This window comes from Phyllostomus discolor, chromosome 4, assembly GCF_004126475.2.
Source record: "Phyllostomus discolor isolate MPI-MPIP mPhyDis1 chromosome 4, mPhyDis1.pri.v3, whole genome shotgun sequence".
Classification (NCBI taxonomy): Eukaryota; Metazoa; Chordata; class Mammalia; order Chiroptera; family Phyllostomidae; genus Phyllostomus; species Phyllostomus discolor.
Genome location: NC_040906.2, coordinates 157,144,228 through 157,162,300, shown reverse-complemented (window position 1 = coordinate 157,162,300; position 18,073 = coordinate 157,144,228). Strand labels below are relative to the sequence as shown.

General features: G+C 37.7%; 1 protein-coding gene across 5 annotated transcripts in view; it reads right to left on the bottom strand.

Moving 5' to 3' along the window:
- Nucleotides 1-18,073, bottom strand: part of KLHL32 (kelch like family member 32) — a 188,993-nt gene that overhangs the window by 3,317 nt on the left and 167,603 nt on the right. For 4 of the 5 annotated variants that reach the window (XM_028509523.2, XM_036024502.1, XM_036024504.1 and 1 more), the window contains 3 exons: nt 17,491-17,549; nt 14,330-14,522; nt 12,554-12,648 (listed from right to left, as the gene is read on the bottom strand). In XM_028509523.2, the coding sequence (XP_028365324.1) occupies nt 12,554-12,648; nt 14,330-14,522; nt 17,491-17,549 (347 nt within the window). Of the gene's footprint in view, nt 1-12,553; nt 12,649-14,329; nt 14,523-17,490; nt 17,550-18,073 lie in introns of those variants that run through there. The other variant, XR_004902836.1, reaches the window with a different exon arrangement.

The following is an 18,073-nucleotide window of genomic DNA, read 5'->3' as shown; positions in this document are numbered from 1 at the left end:
GGTGAAGGAGGACATTACCTAATGATAAAGGGGTCAGTCCGAGAAGATGTAACAGCTGTAGATATCTACACACCCAACACAAGTACCTGACTAGAAAAGCAAATGCTAATAGACATAAGGGGAGAAACTGACAGAAATAGAATAATAAAAGACTTTATATCCCACTTACATCATTGAAGACATCATCCAGATGCCCCCCCCCCAAAACACCCCAATAAGAGAACAATGGCCTTAAATGTCACTTTAGATTTTTACAGAACATTTCACCCAAAACCTGCAGGGAAAAAAGCATTTTCTCAAGTGCACATGGGGCATTCTCCATTACAAAGCACATGTTAGTCCACAAAAGTCTCAGGTTCAAGAGGATTGAAGTCATACAAAGTATGTATTCAATTACAATGGCATGAAACTAGAAATTAAGAAGGAACTTGTAGGGAAAAAGATATAAACATGGACATTAAACATGTTACTAAACAAAAGATAGAAGAAATCAAACAGGAAATCAAAAACTACCTTGAAACATGAAAGTGAAAACTTTCAAAAGTGTATGAGATACAGCAAAAGCTGTTTTAAGAGGTTCATGCCTATACAGGCCTACCTCAAGAAACAAGGAAAACCCCAAATAAATCTAACTTTACACCTAAATAAAATAGAAAAAAAAACAAAACCCAGAGTAAGAAGAAGGAACAAAATAAAGATCAGAATAGAAATAAATGAAATAGAGACTAATAAAAGAATAGAAAAGATCAATGAAACTTAGAACTGGTTCTTTGAAAACATAAAAGAGAAACCTTTAGCCATACTCATCAACAACAACAAAAAGAGCCCGAATATCAGAAATGGAGGAGAAGTTACAACTGATACCACAGAGATATACAGAATCTTTAAAGAATACTACAGTTCTATACCGACAAATTGGACAACCTCTAAGAAGTGGATAAATTTATAGGAACATAAATTTAAAGACTGAACCACAAAGACAAAATCTAAATAGACTGATAATAAAATTGAAGCAGTAATAAAAATAAACTAACAAAAGTCCTGGGCCAGGCAACCTCATAAGTGGATTCTACCAAGCATTTAAAGAAGAATTAATACCTAGCCACCCCAAACCATTCCTAAATTGAAGAGGAAGGAAAGCTTCCAAACTCATTCTGCCAAGCCATCAGTCTTCCTGATACCAATACTAGACTAAGACATTGTAAAACAAATTGCAGGTCAATATCCCTGATGAACATAGATGCAAAAATTCTCATAATTTTAGCAAGCTGGATTCAACAATACATGAAAAGATATATACCAGGGTCAGGTGGGGTTTATTCCACAGTTGCTAGGATGATTCAATATCTGAATCAGTCAACAGGATACATCAACAAATTCAAGGATTAAATATCAGCTGAATAGATGCAGAAAAGTATTTCACAAATTTAACATCCATTTGTGATAAAAATTTTCAACAAAGTAGGTATAAAGGGAACATAACATAATAAATGCCATATATGACAAACCACGGTTACTATCATATACAAATGTGAAAAGCTGAAAACTTTTCCTTTAATTAGGAACAAGACAGTGATGCCCATTCTCACCACTATTATTCGACATAATGTTGGAAGTCCCAGCTATGTCAGACAAAAAAAAAAAAAAGGCATCTAAATGGAAAAAAAGAAGTAAAACTCAGTATTTGTAGCTGACATGATGTTATATATTGAAAACCCTTAAGACTATCCCCTCGAAAAAACTATTAGAACTAACATGAATTCAGTAGTTTCAGGATACAAAATTAATATGCAGAAATCTTTTGAGTTGCTATACACTAATACATGATCAGAAGGAGAAATTAAGAAAACAGACTCATTTACGACTGCATCAAAAAAAAAATAAATAAAATACCTGGGAATAAATTTAACCAAGGAGTTGAAAGACCTGTATTCTGAAAATTACAAGTCCGAGGAAAGAAATTGTAGAGGGCATGAATAAAATGTGATATTCCATGCTCATGGATTGGAATGATTAATACCATTTAAATGTCCATACTATCCAAAGCACTCTGCAAATTCAATGTAGTCCCTATCAAAATACTCATGGTATTCTCAGAACTAAAATAATACTAAAATTTATATGGAACCACAAAGACCCCTAATAGCAAAAAGCAATCTTGAGATAGAAGAACAAAGTTGAAAGTATCACACACCCCATTTCCCGACTTTACTACAAACCTATAATAATCAAAACAGTATGGTATTGTCATATAAACAGAAACATAGATCACTAGAACAGAATAGAGATCCCAGAAATAAACTTGCTTATATGGACAACTCATCTATGACAAAGAACAAGAATATATAAGTGGTGCTGGGAAAATTGGACCACTTTCTTACACCATATACAAAAATAAATTCAAAATAAATCAAAGACTTAAGTGTCAGAACTAAGTCCATAAAACTTGTAGAAGAAAACAAGTAGTAAACTGACACTGGTTTCAGCAGCAGTATTTTGCAGGGTATGTCTCTTCAGGCAAGGAGAACAAAAGAAAAAAAATGAGACTGCATCAAGCTAAAATTTTTTGCACAGTGAAAGAAACCAACAAAATTAAAAGGCAACATACTAAACTGGAGAAGATATTCACAAATGATATATCCAATAAGGGGTTAATATCCAGAATATATAAGGAATTCTTGCAGTCCAACATTAAAAAAAAAAACAACCCAATACATTATGGGCAGATGACCTGAATAAAAATCTTTCCCCATAACGGCATACAGACAGCCAAAAATATGTGAAAATATGCTCAACATCATTCATTAATCATCAGGAAAAGGCAAATCAAAACCACAATGAGATATCACCCTGCCTTTGTCAGAATGGCTATCATCAAAAATTTAACAGATATTTAAGTGTTGGCAAGGATGTGAAGAAAGAGAACCCTCACACACTGCTGAAGGACTTGTAAATTGGTGCAGCCACTGTGGAAAACAGTATGTATTCCTCAATAAAAAATGTAACTGTAGCCCTGGCTGGCATAGCTCAGTGGATTGAGCGCAGGCTGCAAACCAAAGCATCGCAGGTTTGATTCCCAGTCAGGGCACATGCCTGGGTTGCAGGCCATGACCCCCAGCAACCACACATTGGTGTTTCTCTCTTTCTCCCTTCCCTCTTTAAAAATAAATAAATAAAATCTTTAAAAAATATGTAACTGTCATATTACCCAGTAATTCCACTTCTGGTGTTCATCTGAGGAAAACAAAAACACTAAATAAAAAATACACTGTGACATAGTCTTAAATAGTCAAGAAATGGAAGCAACCTGGGTGTCTACTAATGGAGGAATGGAAAAAGATTTGTATGGAAATATATATACAAGTATATGGAAATGGAGTATTTCTCAGCCATAACAAAGAATAAACTTTTGCCATTTGGGACAACATGGATATACCTAGAAGGCATTATGCTAAGTGAAAAAAAGAGAAATACCATATGATTTTACTTATACTTGGAATCTTAAAAAACAAAACAATAATAGACCCATAGATAAAAAAAAAACACAAAAAACTGATGGTCACCAGAGGGGAAGGGGTGAAGGATGGATTGAAGAAGGTGAGGGTGAGTGAGAAGTACAAACGTCCAGTTATAAAATAAATAATCCACAGGGACGTGGTGTCTAGCACAGGGAGTATGTCGATAATATAATAACTGTACTGTGACAGATGGTTACCAGACTTATCATGGGGATCACGTCATAAAGTACTTAAAGGTGAAATCGTATTGTGTGTCTGACACTAATATAATACTGTATTCCAACTATACTTGAAAAAGAATTTTAAATAAAAATTAAGTAAAACTGTTTCTGCCTTGGATTCCATAATTTTAAAAAATTTAAGTTTGTCACTGACATTGCCCTATTAATAGCTTCCCAGCTCTGATCCCTTTTCTTCCACCTGTTCCTAAATGCAGGTGTGCCCCAGGTTTCAGCACAGCCCTGTTGTTACTCTGCTTTAATGATCTCATCCCCTGCCATGCCTTCTATCACCTAGGTGATTAATTAAGCCTTTAACTGTAATAATGCATTACTGTAGATGAAAGGGGCCCTCGAGATTTGGGGATCCAAGCTCATACAGGAGGAAATCACTAAAGCCTAAAAAAAGAGAGAGATTATACTTGTAGCTATTATTCTCCCAAACAGACAGCCAGGTACCCCATCCTATTTATGTAACAGTGTATACTGTCACTACTGATTTCAAATATCTCTATTACAGGCTACATGCAAACTTTATTTTTTACCTGTTGTTAACTTATATATTTTCATGCAGTGCTGCAATTACAGTTATTTTGACTGGGTAAAGCAAGTCTCCTCACTAATATTTTTTTCCTGGGCCCTGGCCAGATGGCTTCAGTTGGTTGGAATGTAATCTGGTATGCCAAAAAGGTCGTAGGTTTGACCCCTGGTTGGAGCATGTACAGGGGCAGCCGGTCGATGTCTGTCTGTATGTCTCTGCCTTCTCTCCCCCGCCCCTCTCTAAAATCAATAAACATATCCTTGTGTGAGGATTAAATATATATATATATAAATTTCTTGGTTATTCTTACATGTTTAACTTCCCAGAGAATTTAAGAAGTGTCATTCCCCCACCTTGTGAGAAATAGAAAAATCTCAATGGGATTTTGATTAGTGCTCATTAAATATAGAAAATAGAGATCTCTCAGTATTTACCTCAACTATATAAAGTGAAGTATTGTCTTCAATTTACAGAGAAGAAAGTGAAGATAAAGTTCAGGGACTTGCCCAAAGTCAGACAGCTAGTGAGTGGTAAAGCGAGTACCCGAGCTCAAGGTTGCAACCCAAGAAAGAGCAGGGATTTTGTGTCATTCACGACATCCCTCATCTGAATACATTTTTGGGAGACAAAATGACAGCTGTGATCACCATCCAGAGAGAATTTTTTTCTGGTTCCATGGGACAACAGAGACTGTCTGTGTTAATGTTAAACATGTGATTTATTTAATCTGTGAATAGGGAAAAGAAGCATCGCCAGTTTTTCTCCAAAACACTCGCCCAAAAACTGGCAGAAGGAAGGTGTTGCAAGGTAAGAGGGTACCAGTTTGACAATATGTCCTCTAGCCAGCAGTCAGTAGCCACAGCTGAGGAGCGGTGGAGGTGATCTGGAAACACAGACGGTCACATGTACACTGAGGTGGCTGCTCCCTTAAGCGCTGCTCATCATCCCTGGAGCACCTTCACACCAGGCACGTGACCACACACCCACCATAAGAACAAGAGCACCTCATTCTCCACAGGGCTCTATTTTTAATATTTTCCATGAGGTTTTATTACTAACAAGTCCAAATCTTAACCTTTAAACAAGTATTAATGTAAGAGCAAGCTTTTCTCTTGTTTGGGTTGCCCTTTGTAATGGATTAGGAGGTCTGGTAAGTCAAGTAGTAGAAAGAAATAAAATAGTAGACTTTCTCAACATGTGACATGCTTCATCCCTATGTGCCCGAATCCTACAGATGACAGTTGAAGCTTTAGTTAGAGTCCAGAATGGGCAATCTAATGAGATAGTTTATTGACTGGTATTTTCAATAGCAAAAGAAAAAGAAACAAAGACTTTAGTTCTAGATGTTAACAGATCGAGCTGAACTATTTAAGTGTAACCTTCATTAATCTTAGCCATGCATGCCCTTAGAATCCAAGGATTATATAGATTTGTGGTTTATGAAAAATCCTGGATGGGCCCTGAGAACATTATGCTAAGTGAAGTAAGAAAAAGCTAAGAACCATATGATGTCACTCGTGTGATGTAAAACTGAAACTCATAGATTCAGACAACAGTACGGTGGATGCCACGGGGAAGGGGGGGGTCTCAAAGGGGCCAAATATATGGTGATAGAAGATGGTCTGACTTTGGGTGGTGGGCACACAATGCAATATACAGATCATGTATCATAGAAATGTACACTTGAAACCTATATGATCCTATCAACCAGTCATCTCAACAAATTTAATAAAAACTAAGTAACATTTAAACTTTGATAATTTTTGGATGTAGACTATTTTCCCCACCACTTTCCTGTACTTTTTTTCAACCTGCTGATTTGTATTTAGGAATTCCTGCCATCAGGTCAGAACACTTTCTCATGAACACTATGCCAGTCTCCCGTTACCCTGCTTCTCTGTTGGGTAGATAACAACTGCTGCAAGGACTGAAGAAGTGGCTTGCCTTTGAACATCCAGCTCGTCTTTCCAACCATCGGTACATCACCGCTAGTGAACTAAAATAAATAGTTCCATAGTCACCCATAAAATAAGTATTTGAGACTGTGCAACCACAGTTCAGAAAGAAATTATATAACTTGTAACCAATTGTCAATAACTAAAATGAAATATATGCTATATGATGAGTCCATTATCCATGAAGGCCTCCATTCCAAACATCTCTTTAAGCGATGATCTGTGTACTTATATGAACACTTATTATATATAATCAGTAAAGGATCATAAAAGTCTTTATCAAATTTACCTGTGCTTTGTAGGCTCACTGGGCCAGGTGAAAGAATGAACACAGCATTTGTAAAATGAATGGTTCTGTATCCAAAGCACAGTGAAAACAAGTACATGTTTGGATGAGAGACTTTGTGAACTTTATTTTTATTCAAAAGATACAACCAAGCTCTAGTACAAAGCAGCCTCCAGTTAACTAAAAACTTCCTTAAAGACTATAATGTTTTTCAAAGGACTCACTTGTAGCTTTGATATTTTTATATACCATTACTGTTTTATAGTATGTTACTTTCATTTTATTCTCTCCTACTTTGAGTTTATTTTTTTTGGTTTATTTTCTAACTTATTAAGCAAATATACCATAAGCTTTGTTATATGTTGTTTTCATGATAATTCAGTTTGGGGTATTTTTTTAAACTTCCATTATGACTTCTTTAACCTATAAGTTATTTAGCAATGTCTTTTATTATTTTCAAATACATAGGTGTTTATTTAATTTTTTTAAGTTCTAAGTTGCATTGTGGAGATCATAGTTTACATAATACTTAATTTTTAAATTTATTAAAGTTTTAATGCTAGTACATTATAGGTTTTTGTAAATATTTCAGTGTGCTTAAGGAAAATATATTCTGGGACATTCTCCAAGATAGATCATATTTAAGGCCACAAAACAAGTCTTAGTAAATTTTAAAAGACTGTGATCATATGAAGCATCTTTTCAAACCACAATGGCATGAAACTAGAAATAATTAAAAGAAGAAAACAGGAAAATTCACAAATATGTGGAGATCAAGCAAAATGCTACTTAATGGGTCAAAGAGGAAATCAAAAGAAATAAAAAATATCTTGAGACAAATGAAAGTGGAAATACAACATATCAAAACTTACAGGATGCAGCAAAAGACGTTCTAAAAGTGAAGATCATAGTAATAAATACCTAAAAAGAAAGCTCAAATAAAAATTCCTAACTTTCTACTTCAAGGAACTAGAAAAAGGAGAACAATCTAAGCCCAAAGTTAGATGAAGGTAGGAAATATCAAAGAGCAAAAATAAATGAATTAGGGACTAGAGAGACAATAGAAAATGTTAATGAAACTCTCCTGACTGGTGTGGTTGGGCATCATCCAGAAAAGTGAAAGGTTGCTGGTTCAATTCCCAGTCAGGGCACATGCCTCGGTTGCAGTTTTGGTCCCTGGTCAGGGCTCATACAAGTGGAAACTGATAGATATTTTTCTCTCTACCATTGATGTTTCTCTCCCTCTCTCCCTTCCCCTCTAACTAAAAAGAAATTTTAGAAAATGTTATTGAAAGTAAGAGCTACTTTTTCAAAATAAGCCAAATAGACAAACCTATAGCTAGATTTATCAAGGAAAAACAAAGGGTACTTAAAATTAGTGATGAAAGAGGAGAAATTACAACTTATACCATGTAAGTACAAAGGGTCATAAGAAACTACACAATTATGTGCTGACAAATTGGAAAACCTAGAATAAATGGATCAACTCCTGCAAACAACCTAATAAGACTGAAACATGAAGAAACAAAATATGGAAAGACCAATTACTAGTAAAGACATTGAATTAGTAATCAAAAGCTTCACAGAAAGAAGAATCTGGACAAAAAAAGATTCATGGAGAACAGATGACAGCTAGTGTAGGGGGGATATGTGCAGGGGTGGAGGGATTGAGCAAAAAGGAAAAAGGACTCATGGACATGGGCAACAGTGTGGTGATGGCTGGGGAGAGTGGGTATAAGGAGACTAAATGGTAATGGAAATAAAAATAATAAAGGTTAAATAAAAAAAAAAGAAGAATGCAGGACCAGTTGGCTTCACTGGTGAATAATTCTACCAAATATTTAAAGAAGAATTAATGCCAATCCTTCTCAAACTCTTCCCAAAAATACTGAAGAGTAGGAAAAACTTCCAAACTCATTTTATGAGGCCACATTACCCTGATACCAAAACCAGAAAAGGGCACTACAAAAAAAAATTACACGCCAATGTCCCTAATAACTATACATGCAAAAATTCCACAAAATATTAGCACACCAAATTCAATGGTACATTTAAAAGATCATACACCATGATAAAGTGGGATTTATTCCAGAGATGCAGGGATGTTTCAACATATGTAAATCAACCAATATGATACCCCACATTAATAAAATGAAGGATAAAAATCACATGATTCTCTCAATGCAGAAAAAGCATCTGACAAATTCAACATCCATTCATGATAAAAAATCAACAAACGGTACATACCTCAACATAATAAAAGCTGTATATGACAAGCCCACAGCTAACCTCATACTCAATGGTGAAAAGCTAGAAGATAGTCCTGTAAGAACAGGAACAAGATCAGTATAACCATTCTTGTCACTTTTATACAAGATAGTACTGGAAATTCAAGCCAAAGCAATTAGGCAAGAGAAAGAAATAAGAGGCAACCAAATCAGAAAGGCAGTAGTAAAACTGTCTGGAGAAGTCATGATATTGTATAAAGAAAACCCTAAGACTCTGCCAAAAAAACTGTTAGAGTTAATAAATCAATTCAGTAAAGTTGCAGGATACAAAAACAATATACAAAAGTCTGTTGCATTTCTATACACAAGCACCAAACTATCAGAAAGAGAAATTAAGAAAATCCCATTTATAAGTCCATCAAAAACAATAAAGTTCCAGGAATTTAACAAAGGAGGCAAAAGCTCTATATACTGAAAACTGTAAGACATTGATGACAGAAAGTGAATTTACAAATAAATGGGAAAATATTGTGTTCATATATTAAAGAATTAATATTACTAAAAGCAATGCAATCCCTATCAATGTTTCATTGTCATTTTTCACAGAAAAAAATCCTAAAATTCATATGGAACCACAAAAGAAGCTCAAATAGCCAAAGCAATCTTGAGAAAGCAGAGCAAAGCTTCAGGTATCACGCATTCTGATTTCAACCTCTATTACAAAGCCATATAGTAAACAAAACAGTATGGTTTTGGCATCAAAACAGACACACAGATCAATGGAAAAGAATAGAGAGCCCAGGAATAAACCCATGCATATATAAACTAATTTTTGACAAAGCAGTGAAGTACATACAATGGAGGAAAGGGCAGTCTCTTCAGTAAACAATGCTGGGAAACTGTACAGCCACATGCAAAAGAAGGAAACTGGACCACAGTTTTACCACTCACAAAAATCAACTCAAAGTGGATTAAAGACTTGAACATGTGACCTGAAAAAACTATAACACTAGAAGAAACACCTTGATTTTGGTCTTAGCAATGATTTTTTTGCATTTGACATCAAAAGCAAAGTTTGCAAAAGCAGAAATAAATAGTTCCATACCCAAAAAGCTTATGCATAGCAATGGAAAGCATCAAGAAGAAATAGAGTAGGGGGTGGGGGGAGAAAAGGAAGGTAACTAACAAAATGGGATAAATTATTCACAAGCCATATGTCTGATGAGGGTTAATGTCCAAAATACATAAAGAACTCGTAAAACTCAAAAGAAAAAAATCTTACTAAAAAATGGGCAGAGGATCTGAAGAGAGACTTTTCCAAATACATATGAAATGGCCAACAGATTCATGAAGAGGTGCTCAGCCTCACTGATCATCAGAGAACCACAATGAGATACCACCTCAAACCTTTGAGAAAGGCTTTCATCAAAAAGACAAGAGAAGTTTCATCAGGATGCGGAGAAAAGTGAACTGGTCTATACTCTCAGTAGATATATAAATTGATGAGGCCACTATAACAAACAGTATGAAGGTTCCTCAAAAAATTAAAACTGCCTTATGATCCATTGCAAAAAATCCACTTCTGGCTATATACCTGATGAAAACAAAAATCATTATCTCAGAAAGATACCTGCACCACTATATCCACTGCAGCATTATTTATAATGGCCAGGACATGGAACAATGTGAGTGTGCATCAACAGGGCAACAGATAAAGAAAACATGGTCTATGTGCATATGGAATAAAATGTTGTTCAGCCATAAAAAAGAAGCCATTTCCAGCAACATGCATGGACCTTGAGGCATTATGCTAATGGATATAAGTGGGACAGAGAAGGAAAAATATTGTACAATCTCACTTATATGTGAAGGGTGGAAGGTGAGGGGAATGGGTAGAGGCGACCCAAAGATAAAACCTTCTAGATATTAGGTAAGAAAGTCCCCGGGGATGTAAAGTATGGCGTGGGGACCTTGGTGAACAACACTATATCACATATTTGAACACTGCCGAGAGTGAATTTTATCAGTTCCCATAACAAGAAAAAAGATTTTATAACTATGTGAGGTGATATATGCTAACTAAATATACTGTGGTCATTTAACAACATATACATATATAAAGTCATTACTGTGTACTTTAATACAAAATTAAATGTCAATTATATCTCAGAAAGGAAAAAAGAAAAATATATCGCCACAAACTGTTTGATCCAGCAACCCCATCCATTTGGAAAAGCCTGTTATGTTGCGGTGGTCCCCCTTACACATGCAGATACATTCCAAGACCCTACTGGATGTCTGAAACCGTGGACAGCACCAAACCCTGTATATACTATGTTTCTTCCTATAAAAACATACACTGTACTTCTTCTCTTTGGAGTATCAGAATTACCAGCATCACTACTTTTGTGCTTTCAGGTCATTAATAAGTATTTAACAAAACAAGGGTTACTGGGAACACAAGCACTGAGGTACCACATTGGTGGCTCTGACGACAGAGATGGCCGCTAAGTGACTCAAGAGAGGGCAGCCACGCACAGCGGGGCGTGCTGCACGAAGGGATGATTCCTCCTAGGCAGGATGGGATGGGACAGGGCGGGAAACTGCGAGATTTCATCGGGCTACTCAGAACAGTGTGCAATTTTAAACTTATAAATGGTTTATTTCTGGAACTTTCCACATATTTTCAATCAAGGTTGACCACAAGTAACTGAGACAGAATGCAAGACTGGATAAGGGGAACTACTGCATTCACATCTATGCTACCGCTGCTGACTTAGATTTACTTGATCTATACCAATAACAGAAGGGTGTTCAAGTCCCTGGAAAAACCTCTAGCAAGACAAATCAAGAGAAGAGATTTTGAAAACTTATGCAAATGAGAAAGTTTTAAACACACACACACACACACACACACACACGCACTTTCAGATGTGACTGAATAAGAAATTAAAAGCCTGAATAGTCCTGCAGCTACTAAAAGATATTGAAGCAGTTGTTAAAAATCTTCCCATGAATGTGAGATTAGATTACATAAACAATTATAAGAATATATTTTTATGGAGATCAGGAGGAAGGTCAGGGCTAATACATGTCAATATGATATCAGAACATGTAAAAGAGGAAAACAACTATGATACAAATTGTAAAGAATAAAATAAATAATAACACACTGAATATGTATGTCAACAAAAGCTGTTGCTGTTCTGAACGGCCCAGCTGGCAACTTGCCCAGCTTGGGCGGCTCATACACAGGTGTATGTGCTAGGACTATTCTTTGGGGCAGAGGCTGTCCCCATTAAACCGGTCACTGCTCACCTCCGGCAGGAAGAAAGACACCTTTGCTGGTGTCTTTTATGGAAATAAACAAATTATAACATAGAAAATAAGGAAATGGAGTAGAAAAAAATTTGTGATGTTTTGGGGGTGTGAAAGTACTATTTCTAAAGAATTCTAGAAGTTCAGTTCATCTCCATTTAAAAAAAATATGTATTTACTTATTTTTAGAGGGGAAGGGAGGGAGGAAGAAGGGGAGAAGCATTGATGTGAAAGAGAAACAACGGCTGCCTCACCTAAGTGCCTCAACTGGGAACTGAGTCTGCGATTCAGTCATGTGACCTGACTAGGAATCGAACCAGTGACGTTTCAGGATGCAGGATGAAGTTTAGTGGCTGACCTAGCTGCCCAATGGGAGCTCAGATCTCTTCCTACATGTAAATATCTCTTCCTTCAGTAGCAGCACTGCAAAAACTAACCTCACTGACTGAACCGCTGGAACGCACTTCAAAAGGAACTTCAACCACTCACCTGGATACAAGCCAGAGGCTCATTTGTCCAAATCGAATATCCACCAACTAAATATATTCTCTCATTATGGACAGCAACTCCAGATTCATTTTGGCCTAAAGTAATGAGAATTGAGTAAAAAGAAAAAAATAAATCCATTTCCTTGCATGTTTTAATTAACCCTTTTACCACTGAGGGATACAGTCCCCCCCAGGCAGACTTGTATACTCCGCAGGATTTGTGCAGCAACTAATCGCGGCCTCCCAGAATTCAGAGGGAAGAATTAAGCACTACTTCTCAGAGAATGAATCTGTGTTGGATCAGAACCAGGCCGTGACACTTATTGGCTAGCCACATTTAGTAAATGCAGCATGAAATGCAGTAATAATAAGCCACTTAGAACTAAGAGTTTTATATTGTTATATACCATAAATTTATTGTGGTGGAAATAAGAACATTTTAGAAATGCAAAACACCTCTTGTACTACAAATGCTTTCAAGGCAAGTGTTTACATTTGTAAAGTAACAGCTGCAACCCCAAGAAACCAATAAAACGGAGCCATGCCCCTAGTGTGTCCCAAATGAAGACAAATGACAAAAAAGATAAAGTTACTCCCCTCCCTTTCTTTACATACACAACAGTTTTAAGACTATATTAAAGTTCCTGAGCTGGGACTAGCTTGCACGGTCCCTAGATACTGACACGCCAACATGATGAAAGGTTCCTTCCCCATTTAAAAAAGAAGACAGAGTAACTCACTACCACATATTCTTCCCTGGAGGCCATCAAAGAGTGAGATAGTCTCTTTTTATTGATGGGCTGACACAGGATTGACTTGGGTAATAAATAAGCTGCATCCTATAGCAGGCAGAAGCGCAGATCCAGGGAGCGATGGGCCTGGGTACCACGACAGCAACTTAGACAGTTAAGTCCTTGTAGGTGGGCCTCAAAAATCATTTTTGCAAAACCAGCAGCTTGGTACAAAACACCCAAACTTCTCACGTTGGTTATGCGCCCAATGGTGGCTTCCCAGCAGCAGCGGTGGGTGAGTGAGTGCCCACTTAGCATATTAAACTGTCTTCAGGCCCTACTCCCGCCCACCATTCTGAGTTGGATTTTCCTGTTACTAGATCAGCCTGGAAGGGAGCTGGCCACTTGTGGATGCCAATAATGCAAGCTGACAAGGTAGAAATAGTTTTCAACTCTGTAAAAAAACATCAGGAGTTAGGCTGTTCACTGCTTCCCTTTTGTTCCCTTTTGGGATAAGGACAGCCCATCCCCAGTGCAGCCCTTATCATAAGGCTGGGATGGGTGCCTGTGGCCAGAAATGCCACCAAACCTCTATGCACAGAGCTGCTCTACAGTTTACTCTTTAGGAGAAAGCAGCCAAGAAGCAATAGTCAACAGTGACAAGTAATGAAGATCATTCCCTGGAACGCACAAGAAATGAGGACTAAAAGTAATGAGAAGTAAAAATAAATTGCTTCTATAAGGAGTCATTGACTCCCTCAGCACCTGGTTCCTCCTACTTGTAGCCAAGTTCCTGTGTGAATACTCTGACAGCAGTGGATTGGACACGCCTCCCTCAGCTGCATGAGGACGCACACAGAGGTCACAGGTGCTGAGAAACTAGATGCTCAGCCACCTGGTCGAGTGAAATTTTGCGAGAAAAATAACGTGCACATTTCTAGTTAATAAAAGCAAATTGTTCTACCACCCTGCCCTTAATATTTAGATAGACAGCGTCTTGCATCTCTGCTATTCCTTTTCTTGATTTACAGAATCAAGGTACTTGCCGGTCAGCAGGTTGAAACTGCAGCGCGTCCACTGGTCGGTGTCGATGTTGTAGGAATCTATGTGCCGCACGAGGATCCGGTCGTTGTTGTAGTCCAGGTCGTTGCCTCCAAGGACGTAGAGCTTCCTGTGGACAGCAGCCATGGAATGGTAGACCCTTCTCTGCAGCATGGGGCTGCGGCTTATCCACTTATTCTGAAGAAGGAAATGCAGGTGAATTCTGTTAACAGGAGAGCTTCACGGCAGAGAACAGCTGTGCTTTTTTAGTAGTGGGGATCCTACTATTTGTCAATCACCTGTTATTTAAATGTTGTTTATGTACCTTGAAAGGTATGGTCTTCTTGCCCAACAACAAGTGCAGAAACACCCACACATTCCAACTCTGTTTTCCACTTACATAAGACACTTCTTGGTTGGGTTGCATTTTATAGGGCAGTTTGCATTTATAAGGGGAGCATATGAAGTGTAGAAATTGAGGGAACTTACTCATGCAAATTACTTAAGAGAGAAAGTGCATGATTAGGTATACTGTCTACAGTGGTGTGGTGATTAAGAAATAGGAAACAGGGGCTGCAACTAGAATGCCTGGGTGGATAGCCTGTGTGTAACTGTGAGCAACATGCTTGACCTCCCTGTGCCCTTTGCTCCTCTGTGAGGTGGGGATCGTAACGCCCACCTGACAAGCCTGCTGTATTAAATGAGCTAATACACATAAAGCATTTAGAATAATGCCTTACACATAATGTCCAATGAGTATACACTTTTTAAAAAGTATTGTGATAATCACTGACTACCAAGCTTATCGCTATCACCCTAGCTTATCACTGTGCATAAGCTAGGGTGAGGGCAGCTTTGCTGTTCTGGAAAAGATTTACCTCTTGAGATCAATTAGCAACCAATGCCTTCACTGCTCTTGTATCAGCCTTCTTTAATATATTTACAATCACATTTTCTGTCAAACTGAGAAAAGTTATTTCTAGGCATGCATTTGTTTTGGTAGAAGGCTGAGTTTTATATAACTTTGGGGAATATTTGGCTCTAGGTTACTCATGATAATGAGAAAGGTGTGAGGACCCCTCTTACAATAACATTCCTATTTAAAATGTGTAAAATTAGATAAAAAACAAAATATGACTATAATTTTAAATTTCAACTAAGTAATGGACAGGTAAGTAAACCTAACCATTTCATTCTACATAAACACAAAATATACAGGGACAACCCAAGATTCCTTTTTGCCAAGAAAAATTTGGATTTCAACTGAGAGAAATCATATGATGTTTTGAATACACAGAATTTCACCAGTTCACAAAGCTGTAAAGGAAGAAGAAAAAAATGTTTTGTATAAATATTGGCCCACTGACTAAAGGTATATTTGCTAGTTCATTTCTAATTTCTTTAATTTTAAAGATACACTTGAGAAAAAGAGAAAAAATGAAAGTGGTTTGTACAGTTAATCTGCTTCTTCTTCATCATGTCATAATAAGAATCTCCTTCCAATTAAATGTCTTCTTTAATAAAATAGTCACCCTTTTCTTTCAGGTACTCTGCTAAGAAATGTCTTCAACACACTACAGACGAGTGGATTTAACTCAAAACTCGGGTGGTAGTTTTCTCAGGATGCTTTCTGTGTGGCAGCCCGTTACATTAGCAGTCCGGTCCCCTGCCCTGGGACTGTGGACTCCATCTGGTTTGCAAAGCTTGCCTGCATCCCTTGATTATATCTTTAGCTTCCTTCACTGCCGTGCCTGCCAGGTGAGCTGACAACCACAGCAAAGGCAGAGAAACAGAGAGGCCGGGTGGGGTCATTCCTAATAAGCTAGCATGTGAATACTAATCAGTGGTGGGGAAGCAGAGGTCACCCCAGCCTGCCTGTTGGCAGGTAGGGATGTGCTCTGTGGCAGATGGCAGGCATTATCGACTCTCCACAAAGGCCTGGAAGAGAAATAAGCACCAGGGCTGAATGATAGAATTATTGAGATTCTGAGCAAGATGCAAGCAGATGTGATGTTTGCCAGGACCCAGCGTAAACAATACGCCGGCAGAATTTTAAAAAAGAGCATGTGTGTACAAACATGAAACAGAAGTCATTTGAGAAATGTTAACACCTTCTTCCTCTTTAACCACGTGTGCGCTGAACTCCAGCAATTGCAATTAATGATCCCTCTTGAGACATCTGGCCCATGGCCATGTGGGCTCAGAAATCTACAGCTTCTGAAGGCATCAGGAAACACACTTGCAAAGGCAGAAATAGCTTCGTTAAATTCAGAATTAAGTAATTGTTAAAATAAAAAGATTCCAGACAGACTGAGGTCACTTTGGACAGACATTTGGTAGCTTACCCCAAACCAGGCAGCCAATGCTGACCTGTTGTTTCATGTTCCACTACCTTCAGCTGATGGATAGTAAATCCCCTAATTATTCAGGATATTGTCATAATTGTGAAAAATATTTACATTACTAAAGTCATAGAAATAGCATCTATCAGCAAATATGTGCCGAAGTCACAGACATTTTGGTAGAAGAAAAGAATAAAAATAGTTCTTTGGGGAAAAAAGACACTACGCGTGCATGAGAAGCGAATGGGGGAGGGACAGGCACCCTCAATGTGCTTCTGGTTCCAGTCCCAGCTCTCGGATGAAAAACACTTTTCAGATACTTCTACCCTGTACTTGTCTGAGACACTGTTCTAGGGCATTCTGGCTACAATGAGTTAAATACAAGTTATTTTATTTTGGAATAATGAAACCAGAAGCATGCCCCCCAGCCCTCGCCCCCACCCCTGGAATGGCATGCCCTCTAAGAAGACACAGCAATGAGACAATTCAAATCCTTTCTTTGGGTGCCTCTGAATATGAACAGCTACTTGAGATAATGGAAACAGAAGGCATTCAACTCATCAGTAGATTTTCCATTTTCTTCTATATTGTGTGAACCTCTGAAAGAGTTAAGCATGTTGTTTAGCATAAAACTAAAGGACCTGAAACTTTATGAGCAAACAAAAGCAGGGAAACAAAAAGCAGTTTATCCAGATGCTTCCTTTTTCCTATGTAGGTTTAATGTGCATGTGTGAGTAGATGTGGCGTTCCAGCTACTAATTACTGTGGAAATCTTTTAAAATTCACTTTATTAAGGTAATGAGCTTTTCTTATAGGATTCTTACCTGGTTAGGTTCATATACCATTAGTCTGTTCTGATATTGGGCGGTGTTAGTTACTCCACCTGTAATGGATTAACATGTGTTAGAGCTTTCATGAATAAGAAATAGGATATTCCAACATAAGAATGAGATACAATTAAAGAAAAATTAGCTACTGCAGAGGATCTGTTTGCATACCCTTGTGGTGAACCCATGGCATAATTAAGAAGCTTATTGTTGAAGCAGTTTTATTTTCCAGAAACATTTCAGAAGCAATCCAGTGGAGAGCAAGCAACAAGTATGCCGAGATTAGCACGAGGTCCCAGTTCTGACAAGCTGCTCTGAATGAGGGCGGCGTGTGCGGAGGGAGTGGGGGGAACACAGCACACAGGCAGCTCTGTGCCATTCATGCTGGGAACATTTTCACACGTGGAAAATTCTTGTCTTGAGCTAAATTGGCAACTTTACAGCTCTAACTTGCTATCCACTAACACAGTGATATCTTGATATCTCTTTAGGAGAACCATATCTAAGAAAAGACATTACTTATCAAAAGAAATCTAGAGACAGTGCTCTCCAGCAGAGTATAACAAGAGCCACAAGCACG